Genomic DNA, 17,347 nt, shown 5'->3' with positions numbered 1-17,347 from the left:
TTTTTGCCATGACTTGTGAAGGAGGCTGAGAGACTCTTCAGTTACTTACACTGTTAGTATCTGTTAAATGGCTTTGAGGATTGAGGAACTGCAGTACCACACTACACAAGCTCCTAACAAGGCAGCCTCTGGTAAGGCTTCTGTAGGAGCTGCTCGTAACAGTTCGGCCAGCAGCACAGACAAGATTACATCACAGAGTACAGCTGCTTCCAGACACGGCTGTTAGAAAAGCAGACCGAGCAGGGTCAGGGAAGGACTATTGCATGTAAGGAAAACAAGCACGAACAAGGAGCAAGCCAGTAAATTTCAGAGAAGCCATCCCATAACCCAGCACATTTGAGGTGTGTGAAAAAGGTCTGAAGAAGAAACGTGCCTGTGTGGCTTAACGGGAGAGACAAAGCACCGAGGTAGCTGAAGGAAACTGCTCCCAAAGATGTACAGCACACCCATAGACGGGCTTTGCCAGCACCACAGCACCTCCCTCACATGCTGGATAAGGATGCCCAGTTTCTTCTTCAGCCGTGCCCTACCCAGGCTTCTCAGCTCTAATAAATGCCCCTTATCTACAGGGCTGCCTCTTTACTGAAGACTGCCAAGTGTGGTGACCGGCTCTGCGGAGACTGCTCTCAGGCAGGACGTGGCTTAACTATCCCTTGTTCTTCCCCTGACTGGTTTTTACAGAACCATTTGGAAAAGAGGTCTCTTGTCAAGACTCCCATTTGGAGCAGAGCTACCACTAACACAGAGTTGGGGGGCTGGTTCCATCTTCCCTCTGTATGTGGAGGACAGCAACATATGACCGTGCTATCCCCCAGATTCTACTTAAATACAGCCATGCTTAGTGCAGAAGCAGTTACTTTACCCCTCTGTACATGGCGTTAAGCATCCCAGAAAGCCTGTTATCAAAGTTCATCAACTGTACTAAACACTCAGACTATATTGATAGTTACAAGCACACGTGGCTTACCCTGCATAGATCAGCTAATAACATGTCATTTCTCCTTCTTTTCAGGTCTCTCTCACCTTAGCCCTGCATGAATGGAAATTAATCACAAGCATGTAAGTGTTTTCATGTGAGAAAGGGAGGCACTTTGAGTCTCAGACTGCTGGCTACTATACCTGCGTCTGAATTACACAGAAAGCGCTTTCATGCTACTCAGAGCATAAGTATTCAACTCTTTATCAATTCAAACCATGAAACGTTATAAAATAAAGACAGGAACACAGCAAGGAGACCTTCAAATCGCAATGATTGCAGTCGTAAGTGAAAATAAGAGATGGCCAAGCACAGTGTTTTGCTGAGCATGTAAGCTGTCTGGGAAGGTGTGTCATGCCTCCTGGCCAGCCTGCAGCCCAGGGCCCACACACCACCCCAAAGCTGAGCACAAGCATGATGAAGCAATTCCTGCTTATTGGGACATCTCCGGGGCCATTTGGCTACGTGTGCTCTTCAACAACATCGCTGAAACAGGGAACGTAAACAAAGGAGGTCAGAATCAGTGCAAGTACTTTACCAATGCAAGATCAATATTACCATTCATTTCAAACAGCAAAAAACCCCATGATTAGCAATAACTTGGCCAGAAAGTAGGAAAAAATACCCCAAACCACCATACATCTGCAAGCAGCATTACAAGATTTACAATTACCACGTGCAGTCATAACCACACTGAGTTAAGATCACCGGAGCAGGGCATGGTACTACCCACGGGGCACCCTTGGAGGAGAGCTGCCTGAGCTATCCCTAATGCAATCGTATCCCTAATCAGAACACACCCAGAGGTCACCTCTGCCATGAAGAGGTGTCTAAGACTCCTGTCATTCATTTGAAAAAGCCTTTCCTCCATGTGCAGCCACTTGGTGCAAAGCAGTCACGCTCCTTAAATTTAAGGAGCACACACCCAAACCCACTTCAGGCTTTTCTCCCACAACACAGAGTCCTCCAACTAAAAGAGGGCAAAAGCCAGTCGGAGTTGGGGGCTCTGAACATGCAAAGTCCAAACTAGAAGGAACCCAAGAGAGAAATGGCTTCTCATCCTCATGTGTACATCCACACCTGCAGGCCAGCACCCCACTCTCCACTGGATGGGCAGGAAGATCTTCTAAAATCAACTGTTAGCCAGCTCCCTACTACAACTGTTTAGTTAGGCCACAGCTCAACACGAGATTGAGCAGAAGCATGGACCGACCACCACCTTGCTACTTCGCATATTGCCATTCCTTGTGCTATGCTGCACTGTTACGCATGGGGCTGTCAAATATGAAGCTCTTGAGAGGGAACTAGAAGGTCTCTAGCTGGCTAGAATGACCTTGGTTGCGACAGAAATGGTATTGTATACATTTAGCCCATTTCAAAAGCCTCCAGTCAGTACCTGGGTCTCTTGACAACTATCCTCCCATTCAGGTAAGGCTTCCAACTTCTTTTGAAAGGGCTTGATTGTTTTCCCATATTAAAAAGAGCATAGAAAGATCTTAACTAGGACAAACTTCTTTCCAGGGGAGGCAAAAGTTCACTAATGGAAGAAAAAGGGAAAAGGAGGCCTTAAAATCAGCCTTGGGAACTGAAGGGCAAGAGAAATGAGCTGCTCTTTAGCAAAGTCACTGTGAAAAAACACTACTTCTGCAAGGTCAGCAAAGGGCAGCAGAGGCTGCAGTGAGGCACAGAGAGCTCTACAAGGGCACGACAACCTCAGCTCAAGGTGAACTGAGGGTTTTTACTTACTTCCACTGCGGAGGACAGTCCCTCCTCATTGCAATGTTAAATTTCCAGCAAAATATGGGAACAACCGCCTTGTTAAACTGAATTATTAAATTACCTTATTATAAGACAAGCGCAGACAGGAGCAGTTTCTATGGACAACTGACCTGCTGAAACTTGTCCCTGTAGCCATACCACACTAGTCTGATGGGAGGCTGCAAGCTGTTGTGACCTCTTCTTCCCCATGCAACTAGCCACATATATTCGGATGTTTGCTCACTGTGAGAGGTTACTGCCTTTAACCTGTCTGAGGCCTTTTTTTCCTCTCTAACACAACCCCAAGATTCTGTGAATGCCTCTCGTATTCATATAAATACTTATTAAGAAATCTACTTGAAAGTGCTCATGTTGAAATTTGCCTGCAACTCCTTTGTTTCAAGTTTGTGAGTGGCTTTTCCAAAGTCTGTCTGCAGTAGCATTAGAGTTGCTCAAGTACAGCTCCTGAAATGTGAAGTAAGACAACAAAACAAGGCCTCTTACTATCTCAGCAGGAGTGTCTGCATGGGTTTTTTCTGCATAAAAAGGAGATTGTTTCTTACATGGTTGTCAGTTGTTTTTTCCAGCATGGGATGACTACTCTAATAAATAAAAGCATTCATTACAGCAGGGATGCACTCAGCAAGCTTCTGCGGACAAACAAACGAGATCAACCTGAAAAAACATCGTTTGGCTGAACGCAAGTGTCACTACTAAAATCATCGTACCACATTTTGTTTCCCTCAAGTGCCTCCTTCCCCTTTAGGATGAAACCATGCAGGAAGATTTATCCTGTTACTGGGTGTTGCGAACTAGTCACGTTCGTAAGATTTAAGCTACCTGTACACAGCAATGTTACTACTTCACCCGAGAAGACTAACCCGGGGCCATGCTGAGACCAAGGCCCCCAGGACTGCTGGAGTCATCTCATGCTTTGTAGAGTGAATTCATAACCTGACATGTTAATAAATACCAACTTTTTTTTAATAAGTTTCTTTACATTTCAAATAAATCAGCAAACATCCATAAAATTCACTTCGAAGTCACCGAATCAGACATTTTTGTGAAAATAGTTACAGCTTAGCTTGACATTAAGCCAACCCAGACAAAATAATATCTGGAATAATTCTATAGATTTCTGCAACTTACTGGTAAAAAACTACTCAAGCAGTAAAGAGAAAACAATTATTATTTACCCCTTATCTAAAAAATATCTTTCTGAAGTCATTTAACAAAATAAACAACTCTGTACTTAAAATAAATGATGCGAAATTACAACAGCTCTTCACTTAGGAAACTTGCAGTATAATCCGTAACAAAGCTTTTCCTTGTCAGACCTTTTCGTTGGTCTGTGAGCCTGGTTACAGACCTGTAAATAAGACTAGTGACAGTCTGTGATACTGCCCCCACCCAAGGGGGGATCTGCTGAGCTAGACTAAATTTTATCATAGGAATGTGCATCACAGTAACGCCAAAGTAGGAAATTACTGTGGTTCTTCAGAAACAAGGAGTGTGGCTGCTATGGTGAAAAGCAAATGTATTATTAACAATCTGTACAAACATGGGCTGACAAATAGTATTTTCAGAGTAAGCATATCAGAGATCTGGATTTTACCCTTCTAAATAAAAGGATGAAATATAAAAAGACATAAATTCTGAAAATACATCAAATGCTACTACAGAAAGGAACTTACAAAGTTTTAAAGTAAAAACCCTGCAAGTACAAGTATTTACTTTCAGAAAAAAATGAACATCATTCTAATGCCCAAATCTGTAATCCTGGAAAGAGACCTGCTTCCACCTCCACATGAAGCAACTGAGACTTGACCAATACTTCTCTCTTACACCAATTTGAAATGAAGTTTTCACATTTCCATTGATCCAGTTTAGCAGCCGGAGGAGCAAGGAGAGCTGGGAAGAGTTTTAGCCAAGCAGTGAATGTTCTCAACAAAGCTTCATTATGAATCGGTTATTTTGTTTCCTGGATGCAAATCATAGCAAGAATGACTGAATTGTAATATAGGAATACCAATCTAACTTCTTTTTTGACTAAGAGCAACCAAAATACATCATTCCACATTGCAGAGCAAGCCATTCCAATTCAAAGCTGATCACATTGATGTTGTACTTCATTAACAGCCCATAGAAGCAAAGCAAATTAACAGCATGGCCTGTTTTGAGTATCACCTTATCTGGGGCCTAAGAAGAAAGCAGAGTTGTTAATAATTAGATGTGGCCTTCACTAATAAAATTGTATTAAAAGGCACAGCTTTATGGTGGCAGAGGCGCAGGATGTTACCCAAAATAGTTGAGCATGTATTTACCTATGAACTAGAAGCTTCTTGGTTTGTTTTGCGTAATAACCACACAGCACAAAATTTTGATGACCTGGCATGTTTTGAACCTATTTTTACTTCACTCATGGCTGACAGTGTCCAAAAGTGACATTAGATGAAGTGCAGCTATGAGTATAGCAGGAATAGGAGATATGATCCTCAAAGGGAAAATCTGGATCCTTCTCTTTTTAAATACAAGTTAAAAGGAGATTACTACCATGCCGCATTAATGGAATTTTTATTCAACACACAGCTCTTCTATTCAACATGGAAGCAGACAAACATATCCCTCAAAGGAAAACAAAACCAACACCCAGACAACACAGTACTTTTCTACTGCTTTAGAACTGATGAACATTCTCCCATTTCTTCTAGACTTCGTAAAAAACCCCAGAAAGTTACCAGCAAGAGCCCTTAGAAGACTGCCTTATCAGGAAAGGCCAGCCCAACCACTCACTATTTCAGTTCTTCCAGCCATGTCTTATTTGTGTGCAATGAATAATCAGATGCTAGATATCATTAAGAGTAGGGCATAGCGAATATATACTGCCCACAGGCTGGGGTGGAACAGCCGTGCACAGGCCAAATCGATCTTTGCATGTGTTTAAATTACATGTTCTTGAAAGCTTAACACATTACCTAGATCCCGCATATCAACCTTACTGCTGGGTAAGTTGCAAGCAACAGCAAAATATCATAAAGAAACAAAAATGCTGTAACACAGGCTGCAAAGAGCAAAGAGCTTCCACACTCTTTATTTCAACAGAGGCGATCAGTTAAGGTGCTTCTGGATTCTGCACTGCAGACAGGTTGGCAGAGGTGTCTGTTCAGTAAGCTTTGTAACAGTCCTTCATGGGTATGTGGTAGCAGTTCCTAAGGCAGAATCCCTGTACTGCTAGTTTCTGTAGCGGGGCATCTGTGGAGCAGGGGCTCCCTCTAAGGGGGCCAAGGAGGAGACTGTCATAAGTTGTCCAGCGTGCATTTTCTCATTCACCCGCAGTTCGCAGCCATCCTGTAGCATCCTTATAGCTATCCTTGCAATGTTCTTAGAGTCATCAAGTCCACTGTGAGGTCTCCCATCATAATTCATACCCAGACTTTCAAGCATCATTGTTAGCTTGGTCTGGTTCCTAGGAACCTGATGGGAGAAAGTGAACCACGTCCAGGATTTAGGTTCTGTAACAAAGTCTTTTTAATGTAATACAATGCAGCAGAAACATATGCAGATTTTAAGTTTACTTAAGTCACATGCTACTTTCATGTTGCCTTTTGACAGATTACTAACAATTTAACTTCAAAGCACCTTGGTGAGACACTCTCATTTTTACAGAGGAGACACAGTCAACAGGGGCTTGTCTAGACTCAGAATGATGCCAAGAGCCTCTCACCATTACCAGCACAAGATGTCCCAACACTGGCAACAGTGGAAGACATGGTCTAGCTAGCTTTAACCAGCCGTATATAAAAGGAATTACCACCCAAAGTGGCATTGCGGAGGGTATCAGATTTTGTTTTTCAAGCTTCTGGATGCCTCCAAACACCAAAGGAACTGATCAAGAATACCTAGAGCAACCCATGTTTACAGGGATGGCAAACAGCATGAACAGACAAGGAAGCTTAACTGACTTACCCACGGCAAAGTGCTACACCAGGAAAACACCCAAGTGTTCTTCTGATTAACTGCTATACATATGTTCTTCAGAAGAGTCACAGGAAAACATAAGGGTAACTTTAAAGGAAAACTCCAGTTTGCTCTTGGGGTGGTTGGGGTGGGGGAACATGGGACATGACAAGTTCCAGGATATTGCACCATACTGCTGGATGCAATAGCTAGGCAGAATGATGACTACACAGTTGCCAAAACCTGGCAATGTGCAGCTCCAAAAACAACACCCACAAACTGGGCAGTGGAGACACGCTGCATGTTGTGAGATACTCCACAGGAAAGTTATAATACATTCCTTGTCCTTAATTTTATCTATTACTATTACTTAACAACAGATTCGACAGCAGCACAGAACAGCTAAACAGAAGCACTGAACAACTATAAATGCTTAAATAGTTTGCTTATAAAAAAAAAATCACACAAAATAAAAAGAAGCTGATTCCTTCTAAGTTACAATCTTTCATTGCTCTTCACTGAGCACCCTTACTGCTCAACGCAAAAAGGAGAAAGGTCTGTCTAGGTTAAAGCTGATAAGTCTAACAAGACTGTTCTGTGTTCCAGCACGTTTCCAACAGAAATGCTTATGCAGAGAAGGCACAATAATAGAAGGAGACATGGAACAACCCTGTAATATTTGCCCAGCCCAATGTAAAGCTCTTCTCCTGTTAAATGTTAACCTCTTTTTTCTAAAGGTTACATTAAGTATGGAAAAGCCCTTCAACAGAAGATCATAAGCTAGGCTGAAATCATGTTCAAACAAATGGTTTAGTGTAGACTGACTAGGAATTTGCTAGAAACTTGAATAACCCCTTTTATGGTAACCTGACAGTGAAAGAAAGCAGTAATAAGGCTCAGCACTGAACTTGGTGCTACTTTTCTCTTGGCAATTTGACTCCACATTAGGTATGTCCTAATCTTTCTCTCCCACATCTCCCATTACACTGTCAAAAGCACAGGTATCTGAGGGTAGTGGTGCAAGTTAATTTTATAGTGTATTACATGAAAACAAGAAAAAATAATTGAAAAAAATCAATATAGAGTCTTTTTAGGTCAACTACTTCAGTAGAACTTGATCAACGAGCACTGGTATGTTATCTTTAGGCAATCCTTCATGGAGCACCTGATTCTTGAAAACAAGATTACAATCAAAATGCAGTAAATTATATGATCTTCAATTAGGAAAGTGAGATTTAGGCATGAAGCAGAATTAACAGTCAGGCCTCAGGCAACTTGCTTAAGTACGGTAATTTGATACTACGCAAGTAAAGATGACAAGCACAACAGGACATTCTAGACTTTTAAACCAAATCTTCCTGCAAGAGAAACAGCAATTTGTACAAACCTTATAGAAGTTCCCATATGATTTGCGAATATTGATCCACCTTTTGGCAAAAGAAGGGTATTTGATATGGCTAATACGGCACTGGGTGTTCAGAAATTTACTCATATCCCAAGATCTTAAAAAGTCAAAAGAGAAAAACATTAGTAATACGTAATTCAGATGCTCTGCTTTCTACATATTGCACAGCTGTAGCACAAAAAGCTGCCTTTTCTTTGGTGACTAGTAGAAGGAAAACAGTTTAGGAAAAGCTCTTTTCCTACACTTATGGTAAAGGATTTTTTAATATGAATTTGTTAATCATGGGGAGAACGAATAATGACATGAGCAAGGTTTTCACGAGTGTGGTTTCATGTCCGGCGTGGTTAAAGCAAAAAACAGCATGCCAACCTCTCCACCTATAACATCTACTCCAAAAACTGCCAATAAACTAGATGCTTATGCAGCCCTTGGGGAAGCAAGTGCCACCTTAAATTTGCTAATTTTCCTAATTAAATGGGTATGCATGCAGCTCTCTGCTTCACATAGATTACTGAAACAAGACTGCACCTAGTCGTAGGAGAAACCAGACCTTCATGGAAAGAAGATGAAACTACAACCCTATGCACTTCTAGCCTGCACCCCAGCAAGTTTCTAGGCTTCAAGCTAAGATAAAGCCCTTTTTCCCCTCTCTTGCAGCTATCTGTGCAATCTCACCCATATGGCAGAGGTTTCACTGCACCTATATTCCTTGAGGAATTTCACAGAGGGGATTTCTCTGGAGGGGAATTCCAGACACATTTAGGCCCAGTAATATAATCAGTCTTGCACCGGTTTTGCTTCAGCATTTTGTAATTTACTGTTGCTTCAAAAGACAGAAACCTAGTAACAGGTTAAAAATAAGTCAAACAGCAGTATTTACCACAGTTCCTTATATTAAAGTTGGAATAACATTAATTCCTTATTTTTAAGGTGTACACAGCTCTAAACTGTACACCTCCAATGTGTGACAGCTTCTGCATGCCTTCACTGTTCACACTGGACACAATCGCATTTCATTGATTCAGTTCTTCAGCTGGAAAGACCTGTGATTTGTAGTCATTGTCCAAATCTTTAGGAGGTTTAAGAAAAAAGTGTCATGGCAAGAAAACAATTTCCCAGTTGCTAAGATCGGTTAGTTAAAAAAGCTTCTGTTATGTATCCATTCATCTCCTATGATACATGATTTTTCACACCACTGTTTATCTGCGTTTTACTTGACAGAAACGTTAGGAAGTCATACTAAGATCCCCCACGCTCTTTTTTCATAAACTCCAGTTTTGTTTTGGGATTCATCTCCCTCTCTATCAGTATTATCGCTGTAGCAGAGCAGCAGAGAACTGCCTTTTTAATCCAGCACAGCAGAAGACAAACAACAGGCACAGCAACGTGAAAATGCACCATTCAACTCAACACAGGTGTCTGGGTTTCAGCTGGGACAGAGTTATTTTATTTCCTAGTAGCTGCTGCAGTGTTTTGGATTTAGTCTGGGAATAATGCTGATAACACACTGATGTTTTAGTTTTTGCTCAGTAGCACTTACCCTGATCAAGGACTTTTCAGTCTCTCATGCTCTGCCCATTAGAACAGGCACAAGAAGCCAGGAGGGAGCAGAGACAGGACCCCTGACCCAAACTAACCAAAGGGATATTCCATACCACAGCACATCATGCCCAGTGTATAATGTGGGGGGAGTTGGCCATAAAGGATCGATTGCTGCTTAGGAATGGGCTGGGTATTGGTCAGTGGGTGCTGAGCAATTGTACTGTGCAACACTGCTGTTTGTCGGGTTGAGGGGCTTTTGTTTGTTTGTTTGTTTGAGTTCCCCCCTCCGCATTTTAGTTTCATATCTCTCTCCTTGTTATTTCCCTTTTCATCATCATAATTATTACTAGTAGTACTATTATATTTATTGTAATTATTAAATTGTTCTTATCTCAACCCACAGGTTTTACTTTTTTTCCCCAATTCTTCTTCCCACCCCACTTGGTTTAAGGAGTGAACAAGTCGCTGCATAATACTTGGTTGCCAGCTGAGGTTAAACCACAGCCATGGCTGATGCTAAAAACTCCCTTTTCTACCTGAATACTTCACTCCAGAAGAAGGAGGAAAGCAGACACATTAACAGAACAGTAGTGTTTCACAGCTAAAAAGCAAGCACCACCTACAGCAAAATTCCCTGGCCAGTACTACATAAGGCTCAACAGTACCTTTCATCATGTAACACAGCTAAGGTCACAAGAACAATACTGCACCACAGGTATATCTAGACCTCAAGATCTGTTCACTCTGCAGTCATTAGGGAACTTGATTTTCCACACAGACCTTGCAAGAGAGCAAGTTCAGATGGCAGTTAAAAGGACTAGTCAATCCCTCACACACAAAGCTTGTCAGAGGTGGGACTCACCAAGAGCCACACAGAGAGGTTTCTGTGCTAGCCATTTCTCCTTGTTTTATAAACAGCATAATCATTATTGCTTTCTAGTGAAACATGCAAGATGTATTAACAGCAACACTGACAAACATAGGATATAACACAACCACCACACATCTCTGAAACCTCAGATTCAGGAGAGCATGGGAGATGCTTAGAACTGAAACTGCACCATGTTATTTTCAGGTATTATGTGCTATCTGAAAGCTAGATGTAAACAGAGAATCACAACAACAAAAAAAGGGTAAAAAGTCTGTTCAGTATCATTTAGTTGCACGGAGAGTTGGGAAAGAAACAGTGCCATCTAATGGATTTAAGCTTCATTTCAAATTGTTTAGTTCATTTTGTCTGATTTTCCCAAAAGCTAAAAATGTAACAAAATGGTAAAATGGCAGCGTCATGATCCACATTCAACAACGCTCTCACAAAGATTAGGCACTATTTCGCAGTTTTAGATTGTGCTGAAGGTTGCATAGGGACATACCCATCTGTCAACATGGAATAGCTATACTTTGTTCCCAGTTCTCGCTGTCTCATCCACTCTATGACATTCTGCAGAACTTGAGTAAATGTCTCAGCTTTATCAACAATGTCCTAAGAGAACAAAAAAAAACCAACCATCGGTGAGGAACATTTTAAAATAAAAACCCCCAAACCAAACCAGCAGGAACTGTAAGAACTCTATTGCTATATAGGCACCCACTAAATCACTCACTCACTCAGTTGGCTTCACAGGCATCTTTAGAAACAGGTTACACACTGAGATAAGCAGACAGTTGGGCAGATTTTTCTGAACTTACAAACAGGCACCACAAAAGCACTAAAAGAGCCAACCTCCAAAAAGCATCTATGAAGGTAACAAGGTTAGTCAGCTGTTGAACTTGGGTTAAAGCCTCTGAGCTTGTTTCGCAGACTCCTTCCTGCTCAGTCACTCGATCACAAGCCACTGCAAGACTCTAAACCCTTTAGAATAAAAATCTTAGAAAAGGAACCGATGCAGTTCAAAATGTGGTTTCCTCTGCTAAAGACTAATTTGCTGCACATGGATTACAAAGTAAATGCTTTGCCCTATAGTCCTTTACAAACAACTAAATGACCAACTTAGAGAAATCAATTCTGTGATAATTGGGAGAAAGGGGGAAAACGAGGATTAAGAGAATAACCCTTACAGAAAAATGACTGTAAAAAAAGATCACCAGTCTGAAACCATCCACACCACATCTTTTATTTTTTCATATTGTTTTGCCCCTAAAAAAATAAAAATGCAAAGTACCTGAGTGATTCCTGTCAGGCTGATGCAGAAGTCTGAAAGCTTGGGATTAATCTCTGGCTTCACGTATTGCTGAAAGGTGTCCTCCTGTAATAAGAGAATCACTCAGCAACAGCACACTATATAGCCTGCAAGGCAACTTCTTGGGCTTGACTATAGCCAAAAGGCAATAGCAACTACTTGCATCCTGCTGGAGTCAAAAAGGTGCATGCACCTCCAAAGCCAATATGAGCCTCCTCAATGACCATCATGAGGTTCCCAATTGGACAGACAGGTGGCTCTCCAACTGGAACATGTCCTTCCTCTCAGCTAGGATACACCAAAAAAACAGGAATGTGGGTAAGAGGGGAGAAGGACAGACTGTAATAAAGGGGAAGACCGTGGAAAAGGAAAGCATGAGTAAGGACAAGAGAAGTGAGAGGCATGACAAAAGCCTGAAATTTTTTAGGTGGTATCTCTAAGGGCTCAACTGTAATTCAAGGAAGGCAACTGGCCACACATGTCAGAGGCTGCATACAAGTCACACTCCTCTGGATGCCAGCCAGCCAGCCAGAGATAAACACAATGACTGCTCACTCTGGGAGACTGAGCAGTGCAAGAGTGACGACTATATTCAAGTTTCATAGGAAGAAGAAAGCCCCAGACCCCTGCTGCTATACAAAACCAGAGGGGAAAACCCACTCTGTTTCCTACTACTCTAAAGGTAGAAAACCGGTCTTACTAATGTTCACAATGCTCTTTCTGCAGTTAGTCATACATGAAGCTACACTCTAATGCAGCACCACAGTGATTACTAGAAATCCTCCTCCTCTTAAGAAGTTCTTGATAAATGAACCGTTAGGCAGAGGTGGGTGCACTTCCTCCATTTCAGAGTCGCAGTTTCAGTTAGACAGCAAGTTGTTTTTTCTAAGACAGCTATACTGGAACAGAGCACCCAAGGCTGCCAAATGCCTAGTAAGGATGTTTAAAATCAGGTTACACAGCTGTCAATCTGGCAGGTACACTGTGGGTATAGTCTAGCCTGACAAGAACGAATGTTCACTCAACCACCCTTTCTAGGCCTCTGCATTAGTCTCTTCTAGATTGCCTTACAGAGGACCACTGAATTTGCCAATTTTTGTTTATGGTGAATCCCTTCAGTCCCAGAAATAGCTTTGTGGATCTGAAGGCACGGAAAGGAGTAGGGGGGACAGGATGACTGGGAAACTGGAAGTCCCTCGTATCAATAGAGGGAGTCAACAGCATGATCTATTCCTGACGCTTTAAGAACAGAAAGAAAGTTCTATGTGTATGTAAGGAAGCACAAAGGATAGGTCTTTATGGAAGAAAAATAAACCAATAATCAGATCACTTACTATTTCCAAGGTATGCATGTTTAGTAAGACAACAGGAAACTCAATTATTTCATGTACGAATTCAGGTGGGTTTCCTTCTTCACATGTTGCTTCAAAGTCAACGACACAGATGTAGTCGTAGCAGCTGTCTCTATTAATGGGTTCCTTCTGCATCAGCTTCTGTTTCTTGTAGTAGTTTTTCAGTCTCTTTTTCAGCACATCTTTTACTCCTCTAAAGAGATAAGGAAAGTGACAGAGCTCACATTCACATGTGATTGAGCAATTCCATCATTGTAGAACTAAAGCTCTGTTTAACATTTGAAAGTTTATCATTATTGAACTTAATTTTGAGCATGACCACTTGCGAAGTCTGAGTTCAATTTTACCATCCATTATCTGGGGTAATGCAGAGGCTGCAATATCACCCACCCCATCCCCAAATAACACAGCAGCCAAAGCTTTTGCAAAGCCCAAGTCTTTGCAGATTGCCCCTAGATGACCTCTAGACCTGGAAGCACAATACTGCTTCATCTGTATTTCCCTGTGCCCTCTGCCCGAAGCGACTGATGCCTGAGATATTTCTGCATCGGTGACACAGATAATGCAGAATCCAGCTAAAACATCCACATTTTAAATTAGTCTCAATTTAAATTTAAAATTGAGCTTGAGTAACTCAATTCAAATAAACTACTTGAGATTTCAGCTGTCAGAAAAACTTCCTGCTCAGGATCCTGCTTTTCAGGAGGTTCGTGGACAACACACGAATTCACAGTAGCAAATGATTGAAGTTACTGCATCTTTTTAATATAAACATTATAACATGCAAGCACAGGTGCCAGAACTGCCATGTACCAAACCAGAGCTGAATAAACAAGGATAATTTACTCTTCCAAGGAAGTTATTTTTAAAGTTACACATTGCAAATGAAACCACAGAAGCTGTAATAGCTACTTGTAACAAGTGGTATTATGAGAAAAGCAGCCCACTGATCCACAAGGAGGAAAGAGTAATCAGACTACTAAACCTGCATTTGAGAACATCAGCTGCTTCTGCAAACACAGATAAGTCTTTTTCACTCTGGTTTATTAATCTACTTTAACTCAATGGCCACCAGTTCATTCAAAGTCGAGACAGTACGGAAGGCGATGGAAGGGAAAAATACCATTTTCTTCATCAAACCTATAAAGGGAATTGAAAGAGGAGATGATCTGCTATCAAAACAACCCCAAGGAAAAGGACTGGTGTGTGGCAATCTGCTCAGTTCACTACATTTGAGGTGACGCACTACTGTTTACATGTAGACAAATTCTGGCCAACAGAACTGCATTTATTGATGAGGTAAGTCTAGCTTAGCTAAGAAAAGTTTAAAGCTTTCTGCATTTACAACTGAATAAAAACAAATAGAAAATTAATAAGTGAGGAGGAAACCACAAACACGTCCTTAACTACTTGTATTCTGCTTTCTGTTCTTAAATCAGGGTAGCTGCTGAACAGCTGTACAAATCTAAACTGGTGTACAAAAAATCTATAATTTTTTTCCTCCTGAGGAGCTAAATCCATTTAACCAAAGGAGGAATTAAAAAAGCTATGCGCCAGAACACCTGCAGACAGACTGCACTTCCCACCCACACAAGTCTCTTTTCTGTTACTCTGTTCAAAGGAACCTCTGTTCTGTCCTTCACACCCCCCCCCCCAACATCCTTTTCCCTACAGTCATCTTCTCTAGAAAGCCAGACTTCTCCTTTTATACTCACCTTTCGTATTCCCTCTTCCTCTAGAGCAGTAGCTTCTCACTTTGCCAACTCCCCACCACCACTACTACTTCCTCATTCCTGCTGCAAATAGACACAATACACTTTGTTTTTCCCAGCTGACCTTCTTCTCAACATCCCAAATTTGCTTTGCCACAGCAATATCAAAGGGTGCTGCAGGTCATCTCCAACAGAGCAAGAACCACTCTATATTCCCAGCCCTTTCCTCCTCCTCAGTGAGCATACATCCAGCTCTATCAGCAGATTATTCTATCTCATCTATTCAGATTAGCAAATCCTCCATCTAAAGGTACCTGTCCTCTGCATCAATTAAATTCCAAGCCCTATCACCACAGCGGCTCCAGCCAGTATCAGATCTGTAGTGTGTACAGTAAATAAAACCATGTATGTCCTGAAGCGAGTTTCTATACCCTGAAGGTCTGCACCACCACCTGAGAACTCTTGCAGTTCTACTTGACCAAATACGTGTTGAGAAGTACCCTACAGTTACATATTGTTCCGCTTTGTGTCAGCAGCTGAGGCAGCACACGTTGCTGGTAACACATGAAGCAGCATCACATGCAACAATCCAACAGCAAAGGCTGCATCAAGACTGCACACAAACCATCTGGTGTTTGGTGAAGTGTCTGCTTTTTGCTTTACGGTGTATTTCCAAACTTCAAAATACTCATTCCCTGTGTCTTTGCTGCTCTCAAAGATAAACCAAAAGGTTTACAAATCGGCCTAACCTGGTTTCAAGCTTGAACTCTGCAAGTTTACTTCTCAGCTCCTCTCTGGTCATTCTGTTGATATAACCATTGGTCATGGCAATTTCTTTGTAAACTGGATCACTGAAGTCATTTGGACTGGCGGTTGACTTTTTCCCATTAGTTTCTTGGTCACTGATCCTACAATGCTGCCTACCCTAGAAGAAAGAGAAACGTGAAGGTCATTTAAGGTGAAACCAAGAGGCCAGACCATTAAGATTTACAGGTGATCTTGGCACGAAATCACAGCGAAGCATCGCGCTGCTTCACACTGCAGGCGAACTAGCTTACAGACAGGGAAGGAAATCAGTACTGAAGCCTAAAAACCGACACACAGAGTAAGGGGACAGTAACGCATGCGTCTGAAGTCGTGCCTATCAGCAGCTCTGAGACACAAACGTCTGAATGGGCGTCCTAAATTCAACAGAGCAAGTTAGTTCTGTGGTATGAGCCGGCAAAACCTTAACCAGCATCAAGAGATTGCTCTTGGCACCTCCATCAACCAGAATCACCGGCTGGTTTGGGTTGGGAAGGCCCTTAAGATGACCCGGTTCCAACCCCCCCGCCATGGGCAGGGACACCTCGCACAAGACCAGGCTGCTCAAGGCCCTGTCCTCCCTGCTACTGACTGTACAGCGGCCGAGACACAGGGGCACATGGCCGGTGCGTGCAGTATGAACAGAAGAGGAAACTCAGACGACAAACTGCAGGCACTTCTACCCCGAACGGCTACTCGCCCGCCCTGCGGGACAAGCACAGAAGCGGGGCCGGCCTCTCCGGGCCCGCTGCCGCCGCCGAGGCCTCCCCAGGCCCGGGCGCAGGCGGAAGGCCCCGCGGCACCGGAAGCGCCCCCTCGGTACCGGGCGGGCCGTGCCGGGCCCCGCCGGAACCGCGCAGCACCCTGCTCGGGCCGCGGCAGGCACCGCGCCGCCATGGCAGGGCAGCCTCGGCGCATGCGCGGCGGCAGCGGCGGGCCGGGGGCGCTGGATCGGGGTCAGCCGCCGCCTCCCGCCGGCACAGCGCACTCACCGGCGGGCGGGCGGCCGCGGCGGGCGGCGCCGGCGCCTCGTTCGGGGCTGCCTGCGGGCGGTTCTTCTTCTGCTCCTCCATGGCGGCGGCGGCGGCGGCGGGCAGGGCGCCCGGCGGGGGCGGGGGGAGCGCCGGGCCCGCCCCTGCCCTGTGGGACGGCCCCGCTGCCGCCGGCGCCACCTCCTCCTCCGTCGTGCGGCCGGAACGGCGGCTCGGTGCCGGCTGCCGCAGTACGGCCTCGGGATGGAAACCGGCTTCAGCGCCTCAGCGCCGCGCCGCGCAGCACCTCGGCTGCCCTGCTGCTGCCGTGCCCTCCCGAGCTGCGGCGGAGCACCCTCCTGCGCTTGGGTCACAGCAGCAATGGGAGCCCCGGCTGCGTTGCGGGAAAGATGCACTGGACTGACACCTTGTGTGTGCTCCCACGTCCCTCTCCTGGTGAAAGGGACTTGGCACAGGGCATCCTAAATGTGGATCCCGGACACCCATGGGGTGTGGGACGCCAGGACACGGCCACTAGGGCGATTCAGCTGGCCCCGTCCCCTTCCTGCCCTGTGAAACGGCCTCCTACGCTCTTCCCCATAGCCCATAACCCGCAGCCAACAAGCGGGTAGGGCAGATGGCAAAGGGGCCTTCTCAGCCAGCAGGCGAAGGCAAAGGGGAGAGACCTCT

At 43.9% G+C, this 17,347-nt stretch overlaps 1 protein-coding gene across 4 annotated transcripts; it reads right to left on the bottom strand.

Moving 5' to 3' along the window:
• Positions 1 to 3,700: 3,700 nt before the first annotated feature.
• On the bottom strand, positions 3,701 to 16,811 carry ERI1 (exoribonuclease 1). Of its 4 annotated transcripts, none has more exons than XM_065692571.1 (7): positions 16,679 to 16,811; positions 15,632 to 15,807; positions 13,153 to 13,363; positions 11,801 to 11,884; positions 11,012 to 11,121; positions 8,079 to 8,193; positions 3,701 to 6,208 (listed from the first exon to the last, which is right to left on the bottom strand). In XM_065692571.1, exons 1-7 carry the CDS (start codon positions 16,757 to 16,759, stop codon positions 5,966 to 5,968), a joined length of 1,020 nt encoding a protein of 339 aa, XP_065548643.1. In that variant the 5' UTR covers positions 16,760 to 16,811; the 3' UTR covers positions 3,701 to 5,965. The 4 variants fall into 4 exon arrangements, with proteins under 4 accessions (XP_065548643.1, XP_065548662.1, XP_065548654.1 ...); XM_065692590.1 differs by having other exon boundaries at positions 15,632 to 15,802; XM_065692582.1 differs by lacking the exon at positions 16,679 to 16,811 and adding an exon at positions 14,156 to 14,310 and having other exon boundaries at positions 15,632 to 15,708.
• Between the last annotated feature and the right edge of the window lie 536 nt (positions 16,812 to 17,347).

The sequence above is a fragment of the Lathamus discolor genome, chromosome 1, assembly GCF_037157495.1.
Source record: "Lathamus discolor isolate bLatDis1 chromosome 1, bLatDis1.hap1, whole genome shotgun sequence".
Lineage (NCBI taxonomy): Eukaryota > Metazoa > Chordata > Aves > Psittaciformes > Psittacidae > Lathamus > Lathamus discolor.
The sequence above is the reverse complement of the archived record's forward strand: the minus strand, read 5'-3'. Positions and strand labels throughout refer to the sequence as shown.